Source organism: Bacillus rossius, chromosome 2 (genome assembly GCF_032445375.1).
Source record: "Bacillus rossius redtenbacheri isolate Brsri chromosome 2, Brsri_v3, whole genome shotgun sequence".
NCBI classification, from domain to species: Eukaryota; Metazoa; Arthropoda; class Insecta; order Phasmatodea; family Bacillidae; genus Bacillus; species Bacillus rossius.
In genome coordinates, this window is record NC_086331.1 from 12760091 (window position 1) to 12772811 (window position 12721).

General features: G+C 36.4%; 1 protein-coding gene across 3 annotated transcripts in view; it reads left to right on the forward strand.

The window, feature by feature from the left end:
• LOC134529107 (two pore calcium channel protein 1-like) overlaps window positions 1-12721 on the forward strand; it is a 70964-nt gene that overhangs the window by 46381 nt on the left and 11862 nt on the right. For 2 of the 3 annotated variants that reach the window (XM_063362846.1, XM_063362844.1), the window contains exons 10-11: window positions 32-371; window positions 10401-11741. In XM_063362846.1, the coding sequence (XP_063218916.1) occupies window positions 32-371; window positions 10401-11064 (1004 nt within the window). In that variant the 3' untranslated portion in view covers window positions 11065-11741. Of the gene's footprint in view, window positions 1-31; window positions 372-10400; window positions 11742-12721 lie in introns of those variants that run through there. The other variant, XM_063362845.1, reaches the window with a different exon arrangement.

Here is a 12721-nt window from a genome sequence, read left to right on the forward strand (position 1 = left end):
TCTCATTTATGTGTGCTCGACACTGTTTCAGTGTACGCAGTGGAAGCCATGTTGCGAGTGATGGGCTTCGGCGTTGGCCGCTACTTCAAGTCGGGCTGGAACGTGTACGACTTCCTGGTGAACGTGGCAGCGCTGCTGGGAGCAGTCGTGCTGTACATAGTGCCTAGTTTTGTATACGTGGTGGTGTTCCGACCTCTGCGGCTCCTGAGACTGTTCAAGCTGAAGAAGCGCTACAGAGACGTGTTTGGAACTCTGGTGCTGCTCACGCCTCTCATGTGCTCCACTGCCATAGTCATGTTAGTCCTGTATTACTTCTTTGCTATTGTCGGCATGGAGCTGTTTGCGGGTTATGACATGAAGAACTGCTGTAGGTAAGCCGAGAGAGACAAGTCCAAACTACCGCTTTATTAGTCTGCGTTGTAAGCATGTGCTCGTTTTCACACGTCTCGTTTGTGCATGAGGAACCTGTTGTCACCCTTCTTTCTGCTTTGGTAATATGCTTCAAATATGCTGTATTAACCATGGATGTTGCTTCCGTTTGTGTAACTAAAATAAAAACTCTCAAACACTTTGAATCTCTTATTATTAATGTCTATTTCATTACTGTATGGGTAGTGTACAAAAATATTAAATCTTTGTATCTGGCTAAGCAAACCTTTAAATTCTATTATTCAAGTTTATAACTGTTGCATGATACCATCCTAATAAAATGTACTAGTGAACTAATACAAGTCTTATCATTTCAGTGTGTGAATATTACCTGTCAGATTTTATGCAATCACAACAAAAAAAAATGCCAATTTTATAAAGAAAAATAGGTGATAAAAAAGTAATGACTTGTTTATGCACTCCATATTTCTAAATTTATATATTTTCTAATACGTCTTGTTAGCCGGAAGGATAAGTGGAATTGCAGAGGGCAACGAAAGTTCAACCCTTAGGAATGGGAGCTCTATGAAGGAGAGGGGAAGGGGGCTAGCAGTGGGGTGCATACTTGCACATTCACAGAGTTGTACACTCACATACTTGCACACGTTCTTATACATTCTTATACCTCTATCTGTGAAGTTTCACTTACAACACATGTGGTTGCCATGCACCCATGTTATTTTACGTTATAAATAACTAGGGGCATGCATATTTCGCGAAAAGATTCCGAGACTAGCTGAAAGTTAAAACACTGTAGCACCGTCTGTGTTCCATAATTGGGTGAATTTCTTTCAGGTACATGTCTATTGTTACAACACCAATCACATTAAGTCAGTGCGGAATCAAACGCGTCCTGAGTGGCTCGGTAAAACAAGGCGACGACTTCTCTCGCAGACAGCCGCCAATCACAAGGAAGAAACCGCTGGTGCGGGTATACCTTGTTGCAGTCTAGTAGACGTTCAGGTTTTTTTTCGCGAAAAATGCCTGCCCCTATGAATAACTTTAAATTAAATAAAATCATTCTTTTTGAAGTGTCACTTTTTGTTTTTATTACAGGATGTGACAGGATTATTAAACCATTATAGAGTGCACATAAATTGGAAAATCACAGTGATGCAAGATCATAATTTCTGTTTTTATTCTATGGTTGTGTTACTGCCCTTGTAGAATTGATTTCTGGGAATTTTCTTCTTTGGAGGGAAAGTAACAGCCAGAAATCTCGCTTTGTAAGGAATCTCTCTTCATAAATATCAGTTGTTTATTACTGCAAATGCTAATTCTGTTGAAATAGTTTATACAAATTACATGGTGCACATATCTGGAAAATAGGTGGCAGTAGGTATGTAGCATTTTCTCTTACACTGTTAAAAGCACAAGTAATGTTGGCTCTATCTGTACAGACCAGAATTTCTTTGCACTGCTTCAACTCCTTTGACCACCTAATAACTATGTTGCACTTAAATTTTAACCAAGATTGCTATATTTTTTTATGTGGTGTTTGTTGTGTAATAACAGTGTATTCTTAATGTATAAAATGATAATATAAAACTCAACTGTGGGATAATTTTGGACATACAGTAAAGCTTCAGCACTGCAAACTAGAGAACTAAGTTGTTACCACATTGCTTAAAAAAATTGCAATAATGTCAAACATAAAAGTGTTAATACAGCTACAATATCAACCAAATTATGTGTTACAAAATTAGTAGAAATATCAGCGTATTGGTTTCCAATAAAGCCAGTAAGTTGCAGTACCATACAGATGATACGAGCAAGCAAGTACTGATTACTAGAGGTGTGCGGGACCCCGACGCTTCGGGAAAAAAGTTGGGAAAATAGGCTTCCCGAAATACCGGGCGGAAATTTTATTACTCCCGAAATTTTCGGGAAATTGTTTAAAAATTTACAATTGTTTACTAATCATGTGAAAATGTTTTCTATCAATTCAAACTGTTTTTACAACAATATTTTTTATGGATTCGTACATTTTTGAAGGGTTTCCGTACTATTTAAACGCAAAACATCTTTTAAACGTATGCCGATCGTAGCGACAGCTGTAATGTGCAGTGAATTATGATAATTGTTTACACATGTTTAATTGGAATATAAAGAACGTACATGGAGTACCTTAAATATTGTATGCGTTCATAAATATATTTCTTCAAGGGTACAAATTTGCAAGATACGTGAATAGTCAGTTATATAACGTTATTGCCGTCACCATCGAATACTTAACCTAAAACCACTGTGTGTCCTTAGACACAAACAAAACACATGCGCAATCCAACCTTTTCACCAAAGATATAAGAAATACTTACTAGACTTGCGTTTAATAACGAAGCGTAACCGTGCTCATTACTTGATAGCAGTGGCGATGTAGAGAACTGTATTGGCACTTTGAAAAATATGAAATCACTTAGTTTTACACCACTTCTCACGAGTATCTAAACATCTATGATTTGGCTTTGGGAGAAAAAAATAGTTGTTTACTGTTTAGTTTGGCGGGCTTTGTCGGCTGACGTTACGTTATTAAGGCTTGTGCAAAGTATCTGTTCCTATTTTCGATGCCGTTGTATATTAAAACAAACTAGCAGCCTACATATAATGGAGGTCGCAACCGATCAGCCTGTTACTTGTAAACCTAAAGGTGTTTGGAAGTATTTTGAACGTCTGACAGACAGTAAATCCCTGGCAAAGTGTGTCTCGTGTGGAAAATTTTTCAGATGCGAGCATGGTAGCACGTCTGGATTACTAAAAAATCTCAATAAACATCCCTGTATAAAAAAAGAATTTGAGGATGCTAAAAAATATGAAGTCGCCGCTGAAAAAAGGGCATGTGAAGCAGACAAAAGAAATAGCAGCAAAAAACAACTAACTTTACAAGAAACTTTTAAATGGCCATCTTCTCATATTAGAATTAAAAATTTGCTTTTTTTTTTTAATTAGTCCCGATCCCGTCCCGTTTCCCGCGGGAATAATTTATTTTTCCCGAAATTTTCCCGCAGTACAAAAACCTATTCCCGCACACCCCTACGTGATTACACAAATAATAAACTAGCTCCGCTTTTAAAATTTGAGGGCCAAATTTACTGGTTGTTTCTTATAAACAAATACTTAAGGTAGTATTTTTACACATAAATTGGTAGAATATTTTGCGGCATAAGTATGCATTACTTCATTCAGTGCCATTTTACAAAAAAATTTTTGCTTCCTGTTTTAGCAGAAGTCCTGCTAAAAAAATGTATTGGTACTGACATTGAGTCATAAATTGGATGGATAAGCATAAAAATTTTAATAAATAAGAATAATTAAAATTTTTATCTTAAATATGTTTTTGATTAGTTTAATGAATATTAAAATTTGGAATTTATTTTGGCACCTACTTTGTTCAAAATATTTCTGCAGAAGTGTTGCTGCTGCTTTTTTTCAAAACCAAATATAATGCCTCTGTTTAGAATTTTTGACCCATCTTTCTAAAGCTTTAAATTCAAAATCTGAAATTGTCGTGTAGCATCTGCAGCCCTCTGTTGCAGTTTTCTAGTAGAATTTTTTTTTTTTATATTTCTCTCTGACTTCTATAAAATGATCATAAGTTCATGAATAACACTCATATTTTTCAAATTACTTTTCTCCACCTGTGATTTTTTTTATTCCCACTTGGATGAACGTTTTTTTAAGACTGCATCCTTTTGGGATGCGCTTTTGCAAAATTTACCACTTTTATCTTGCATACCAAAGAGATTATTCTCTATTTTTTTTCTGGTTCATATATATATATATATATATTTGGTGAAATATCATGTTCAGCCTGTTCAAAAAGTTTTCCCCCCACAACTTTCATTTACATCAATAAGTTCTTCGTCGCTTACCATATTTTTTCAGCCAGCTTGTCCTAGAGTTAAATTTCTTCACCTATGAGCATAACTTTGTGAGAAATTGTAGCAGAAGATTCCGATGCAATCAAATTATTTTTGGGTAGCAAGCTTTCACAGTATACTACTGCATCTCTTAATTTTAACTCTGAAACTTCCCTGTTGTAACCATCCCTCTTTAGTTTATTAAGTATTTATTATTAAATAAAAAAACTTTGATGCATACTGGAAAAACAACCACCAATATGACAAAAGCTGAGGTTGAGAGGGCGTTTATAATTCAGCATTAAAATAAGTTAGTTTCTTTTGAAACAACTTGTTAAAAGATTGAATTTACATTATCTGGTTTTAAGAAATAATAAAACAGAGTTCAAGATCCTTTTACTGGTCAAAGCATTTGAATTTTAACAGCATATTTATAAAGAAAGTATAATTGCTGCAGAAAATATATAGAATAAATGAAAATAAATGGGGCCCCTTACAGATTAATTTAATTAGCATTTTACATTTTATGTAGTTGACTCAAAATATTGAAGTCCGATCAGAATACTTACAGTGCTTGTCAATATGAATAAGATAAAATTATTTTTGACGTGATAACATCTTATAAATCGATGAACGCCGGCTCACGTACGAAAAATTGTCACGTTCCGCCTGAGCCGAGCGTGCAAGAACCGGCCAACCAGCGTGCGAGAAAATCTTCAATAATATCAAACAGGTTAAGACGGGCTTTTTAACTATTTGTTCGTGATTATATTTAAACAAATTTTTTAAATTAAATTTGCAAAATCTGTAAATAATATTTGAAAATTAAAAAGTATGCAATTTTCCATCAATGTTTTCTTATGACGTTATCACGTAAAATTATTGTCCGTAAACCGACTTTACAGATAACCCCCTTTTTTTCTTAGCTGTAGAACATAATGGTGGTAGATGGCATGGCGGCTATTGAAGTTAGTAGATGAGAAGCCATCTGGAAAAGCAGTTGAAACCTGGAGAGCCGGAGTATGGAGGATGATGGATGGTGGACCCATGCATCACCAAAATGCAGTGTTACTCACAAATGGCAATAACATAAAATAATGACACACAGTCATAAGATTAAAGGAACGGGGGTATAATTTAAATAAAAAAGGGATTTCACCTATGTCGTCAAGACATAAGAAGACAGAGATGAAGCACAGAAGAAAGCAAGGTAGCCATGTTGTTGTGGAGCGGTGAGAATTTGCTAGCTGACCAGAAAATTACTTACGTTGAAAAATAATGTCTTTTGGGAAAGATTCCCGTGTATGAGTGACATATTTAAACAAATTGTTCGGTGAACCACTGAAAACAAAACACTGAACGAGCACAGACAGGTTGACTGGCTGCAGCGGAGGAAGAAACAGCTCTACCAACCCGCATGCAAATTTCAAACAAGCACACACTTATTTTAACGCTTGTAACTTAATGCAAGAAAGCATTTGCAAACACATATCCTTTGACAACAACTTTTTGTCTCACCGTGCTCTACAACCCATTCAAGTTTGGCCAAATATTCCCCAAAAACCATATATATGAGGCATGTTCAGAAAGTACATGTACTAGATTTTTATAGTTTTTTTTTTTAGAAAAAGTGTATCTGAAAAAAATACGGGATATTGTTGATACACTTGTTGGCTATTTATGTACAGTCACCATCCCGTTCAATGCATGTGATGAGCCGTGGCACAAGTTTCTTTATGCCCTCCTCGAATAACTCTCTCGCCAGCTCATTCCCCCACTTCCAGAACCTCTTTCTGCGCTTGCTCGTCAGTTGAAAATTTAATTCCACCCATTTGTGCCTTCAGGGAGGCAAAAGATAATCTGAAGGTGCCAAGTCAGGGGAATATGGGTGGTTTGGTTGGTTCTGATCATCCCAACCAAATGAGTCCAAGAGTGCCTTGGTGGCTGAGGCTGTGTGAGGACGGGTGTTGTCGTGCAACAAGTGCAATAAGTGGACTCCTCTTGTCAGCATTCCCATCCTTTTGCTTTGAATACTCCTTTTGAGTTTTTTTAGGGTCTCTCAATATCTTTATGCATTGATGGTCTCCCCCCTCCCGAGGAGGCAGAAATTTAACCACAATGATGCCTTTTCGGTCCCAAAACACTGAGGCCATGATTTGTTTGCCCGAAATTGTGGTTTTGAATTTTTCGGCAGATGGGGAATTGGTGTGACGCCACTGTGACGACTGTCTTTTTGTCTCAGGCGTGTGATAAGCCACCCACGTTTCATCTCCAGCCACATATTTCTAAAATATGTTACATTTCTGTGTGCAGTTTAAAAATAAATAATAATACTAATAATTGTTTATTGGATTGATTTAAAAAATATTTCATTTAAACTTTTGTATACTTGTTCATCATAGATTTTTTAAAAGAAACCTATATTATTTTAATACTATACTTTTTTAAACTTCCAAAACATAGAAAGTTTAAAGTTAATAAACTCTTGCTCCTAACATGGACATGGCAATTTATCCTTTAAAATAATAAAAATATGGCTCTCATGAGATCAAAACACTGCAGGCCAGTAGCAGACTCGAGCTAGAGTGGAGAGTAGAAATATGGGTAAAGCTTCAACCCCACAGAGCGCTATGCTCGCGATGGTCGCTACACAAGTAAAATATAGCCAGCTGCATCTCGTGGGTCACTGGCCACATCAAGCTGTGTTCGCTATGTTTGCTGTGTTGGCGATCCTGGCAACATTGCCGGGTGTTTGGTTCTTGGCTATTTTTATAAACATTGCTGACTTCACGCATGCACATATAACCAAAAACATTTGTTTTCAAACATAATTGTAATGTACTTCTTAGTTTGCTTTTTAGGATGTTTAATTTTTATTCTGCTTTAAATATTGTAAACGGAAAAGTTTTTTGAACGATTACAAAAATATCCATGTTTATGGAATAAATTTATGGAAGAATATAGAAGGCAGGATATGCAGGAAAATGCCTGAGATTTTATTTCAAGGGAATTCTATCAAACTGTATTGTATTTATTTTGAAATGATCCCTAAATTTTGTTTTGTCCTCACAAATAACAGCATCAAATTGTGAAATTCTTCAAAATCTGTTTGCTTTAGATTAATTTCATGAACCCATTTCTTTTTACGTTTACATACTGTGAGAGCCAGTAGAATATTATCATCGGCGGAATGATCACTTGAATTCCATGGCATGCATCTCTCCAACATCATGAACAAGACTATCCTGTCTGGGCACCTGGCACAGCGAACACAGTGAACATTGCGAACATAGCGTAGCTTTCTGTGTGGCCTCAGCTTGAGATGGGACTTACCCTCCAGAAGCTGACAATTGAAACACAAACTGACGGCAGATGTCGCAACCGGAAGATCGAAGTTGTACAAATGGATCAAAAAGTTGATAGGATAAGATGCAACCCACTGCACAATGAACCATGTAGAGTTGACTACAAAAATTGTATTTCCATGGGCGAATTTACAGAGAATAGCTTCCACTTACCAATACTGTGTCTTTTGTCAAGCCATGCCCATTTTGATGAAAAAAAAAAAATTAATCAGGGAAGTTAGAGAATGATGCACTACACTACCTGATGAGAAAAGGTGCTGCTGTAGTAGCATGAAAAGATAAGGGTGGGGCATGCGGACAGCATTGGAACAGTAACAGGTATCAGGATGGGACACGTTACGTTATCTAAGCACTGTTATCTAAGTTGCAGTGCTCAGTGCAATAGTGGGCCTGCTATCGGTGGCTGCGGCTGATGTGAATGAGACAGGAGTTTGACTGGCTAAAGGTCGCGGAGGCTGGCATACTCAGAGGTGGCCAAGAGAAAATCTTTCAGGCTAGACAGCATGGACAAAACGAAATTGTAATTCCACAAAATATTAAAATTACCTTTAAATACATCCCAAGAAAATGATAACTCACTTGATGTCGACCAGTGACATGTTTGATGCAGCCACGAAGTTGGGATGCTAATGCTGAGCATTTAGGGTTTATTTCCAAGCAAATGTAGCATATAAGCAACATGCTGTTTTTGTTAGTGTTTGGTCCCTAAAACTTATTCGATTGTGAGGGTTTGGCATATCTAGGACGCCATTGTTTTGGGAGCTTTGGGTGTAAAGTTGACTGATGATGCCACTCTTCAAAGGGGTGTAAGACCATTTCAGAAGGGAGCTGAGGGGTATAAAAACTGTGACGCCAGCCTCCGAGGAGTGAAGTGAAGAGGGCGAGTAATCCCTTGGTGAGTGAAAGTGGCCAATGAGTGACTGGCTTCGTGTGCGAAGACTGGTGCATCGGGGACTGAAACATCCGAGACTTCGGTGATACGGCGGATGAGTGAGAAGTGGGAGGTAGTGTTGAGACAGTGCCGAGCGATAAGAAACAAGCAGTCTTGAGAGCCACTGTGGGGAGAGTACTTGTGAACCTTATGAAAGTGCGATACATTTTTTGGATATAAATTTTAATTGTTATATCTTAATAGTGTAAATATTAGGTAATTAATAAAACTGTAGTTGTTTAATTTGGTAATTATTTTTGAACCAGTTTTCCCACTTAACATTTGGTGTCAGAAGTGGGCTAGCCCTAATTAATATATTTAGGATTCAGTTTAAAATTAAAATAAATGAATAAACATATTAGAATTTAGCTATTCGAGAATAAAGTTAGTGTTAAGAACTGTAGTTAGTTTCAAGTGCAATAAAGTTAATGGTAGTTTTTATTAGAAGTCTAGGCTAGGTCATATATAAAATTGGAGTGTAGTTAATAGGACATAAGTGATAGGCTGATAGTGATTGTGGATGAGGAAGTTGGCTACAGAGAAACTTAAGAACGTAACGGCTTTCTTGGCTGAGATGAAGAATGAAGTGAAGAGTGAAATAAGGAACAGCTAAGAAGAGATGGAATAATTGCCAAGAAGAAATGCAAAACAAAATAGTTGCTGCACAAGAAGAAATGCGGAGTGAACTGTGGGTTGCTCAAGAAGAAATGAAAAAGAAGATAGACAAAACCAGAATTAAGTTTCAAGGTAAAGTATAGTGTTTGGAGCAGCATCTCGCACAACAGGAAAATCACTAATTCAGCTTGAACAGGTAACCAAATGGCGCGTAGAAGCTGTAACCAGGATGCTCCAGCTGCTGCAAACCGAAAGAGCGTCTCTTGGGATGTTAAGGTGGAAGGCTGTGCTAATGTCCACCCAAAATTCCAGCCACCCACATTTGATGGCGACAGTTCGAGGCAGCTGTGAAGGTGAATGTTTGGAGCGAGAAAAAAAAGGCTATAGCACACTTGTCTTGGCCCTGTGAGGACTCCGCTTGAGCTGCTTCAGACTATAGGCACCGTGCGCGCCACTCTGGCGGCCAACGGTGTAACTAACTGCGGGACGGCAAGAATTGAGTAACTGCGCATCGCTAGTGTGTCACTTCTAAACAGTTCAAAACGACTAGCAATATGAATGTATTTAAAAAGCGGAAAGGTAACACAAATTGCTGTGTGGTTGGGTGTAGTAATGCGTACAGAAACACATCACCTGATATAGTGTTTTATTCATTTCCAAAGCGGAAAACTGAAGAACAACGACGAAAGTTGTGGGTTCAAGCGGTACGCAGACAAAAGTAAGTAGGTGTACACTGCTTATAAACTATTATATGCCAAAGTTAAGCAATATGTAGGCATGTAATGCTATAAAAGCATTTAATTTCTGCACAAAGTATGCTAAAATTATGTTAAGTATCACGGTAATCACATGGTTTATTTACATTTATGCCTAGCATCTGTAGCTGCGACAGTAAATGTAAGCTCTGTGAAACACATTTGAAAATATTATTCCGAGTTTTGCATAAAAGTGGTCAAATTTATGTGCTTTAAACATTTTTTTCTAAATAAATAAACATTTATATAAAATAAAACAACAAAATAATGTTTGCTTTTACAGTTTTATATTTTTTTGCATACGATTCGTGAACTTGCGGAGGTTTTGAGAAAAATATTCGCCAGCACTATTCTATCATTTTACTTTTATTTTAGTACATTTACTAATTTGTTATTTATATAGACGCTATTAGTGTATTATTTGGTAAAAGTTACATTTTTATTTCAGTGTTGATAATTCACCTTGGGAACCAACAACCACCTCAAGAATATGCAGTGTTCACTTTATTGGAAACAAAAGGTCAGGACACCCTAAAAATCCTGCATTCGTCCCCAGTTTATTTCCAAAAAACTATAAAAAGACAGCTGCCTCATCACAAGCTTCCGAGAGGTATGAAAGATCCGCGAAAAGGTTAAAAAAAAGTAGCTATGTAGATATTATAGATTATGAATGTTCAACGAGTGCTGCTATTAAGAAACATGAAGTTGCAATACAGACGGATGTAAATGAAACAATTGTCTGCGATTTTGTTTTTTTTTGTACAACTGATGGGGATGAATTGTCGACTCAAGCATCTATTCCATTGCAAGTCTGCCTTAATTCGTATAAGAAACGTTATGACAAGAGCTCAGGAACAAGTGATATGTGTAATGAAATACAAGGTTTTCAAGGATACCCCTCAATAAGAGATGAGACAGAAATGCGAGACTTAACGGGCGTGACATTTGCTGTTTTTAATCTATTATTAACATTGTTACTTAATCAAACACAATCTTACAGCAAGATTAGTAAAGAAAATCGTTTGCTAATATTTTTAATGAAGATGAAAACTGGCTTGTCATATTCTGCTATGAGGGTACAACTATATCACGTATTTTCACCACTACTCTAATGTTGCTAGCATCTACAATGGCTAATTATGTGTTTTGGCCTAGCAGGGAAAGTATAATGGAAACAATGCCTGCAATTTTCAAAAGAAAGTACCCTAATTGCCGAGTAATAATTGATTGTACGGAAATTAAAGTAGAACAGCCACCTATTGTTGATCAAAGAATTTTTCTTTATTCTAATTACAAGGGTACTTACACAATAAAATTCCTGGTAGGCATTTCACCTAGTGGAATGGTGACCTTCAAATCAAAATGCTATGGTGGCAGATCGAGTGACACATTCATTACAAATGATTGTGGATTATTGATTCTATTAGAAGTTGGCGATGAGGTCATGGCCGACAAAGGTTTTCCAGGAATAAAAACAAGCCTCTCCGACAAAGGGGTCGTTGTTGTAACTCCGCCATACCTTCATGATGGAAAATTAACAGCTGAAGAAGTGGAAACTACTTACAGTATTGCCAGTGTTAGAATTCATGTTGAGAGGTGCATTCAACGAATTAAAATCTTTCACATTTTAGACAAACTATCAATTGAACTGCTCCCCTTTATTGACGATATTGTTCATATGTGTTGTGTTTTAGTCAATTTGCAGTCTCCTATCATTAAAAATAATACATAAAGACAGATTTTTAATATGTAAACATACTGAATGAGTACTTTAATGTATTAAATAAGTGTGACTACAAAGTTAATAAATTTAAGTTAGTCAAGACATGGAAAGTCTACACGAAAACAGATAAACAGATGAAATGCAATCTGCTATGAATAACATTTGTTATTATAATGTACATTTGTTTGATTACTAGATATTTACTGAAACAAGTTTAGGTAAATAGTGATTAAAATAGAATGTTTCTATTTTATCAATGCAGTTCTCAATGTACGTCAAGTTCTTTTCTAATGTTATGCAGATCTGTTGTTTTCTACTGTAAACATACAAGTCACATGTATCAACACCTGTTACATACATTAATATCTGACACTGAGTGTAATAAATATTATTTTTCTTTAATGTAATGTTTCCCCTTTCGTCTAGAAGTAAATATTTCAAAGAAACATTTCCTGCCTCATCAATTATGCACCTATCTTTACATGAAATTGGACATTTTACTTCTAATACTTTTTTTGCCTTGCCTTTACTAACGACGATGCCATCTGGGCTTCCACAAAGCCATGGTTTCAGTTTATGAATTATCAGTCCACAACGTAACACTTTCGTATCATATGTTCTTTGATAATGGCCTATGGCTTCAGATTCCATGTCTTTTCCGTATTTCACATTTCTAGCAGCTACACCAACTAGAATTTTGTTAGACTCTACCAAAAAAGTATTTGCTAACGAGTCAAAACTTTCTCTTCTTACTTTTATGCGATGAGCCTTGTTGCTCGCCGAGATGCGGAGTTTTCTTTCAGTGAACCATTCTGAACATTCTGCCTGCTTCCGTGTTGCTACAGAAATATTGAGTGCCTTCTCATTACTAACACTCACATAGTTTTCGTAGAATGACTGTTCGCCCTCATTCAATGGTCTAAACGCTAAATTTGTTGTCAAACTATTACACTGATTTTGTAGGATTTCTTTAGTTATATTTTTACACTCATCTAGCACTACTGAGCTTTCCACTGATTCTAATAAATAATTAATTACACTTTTAC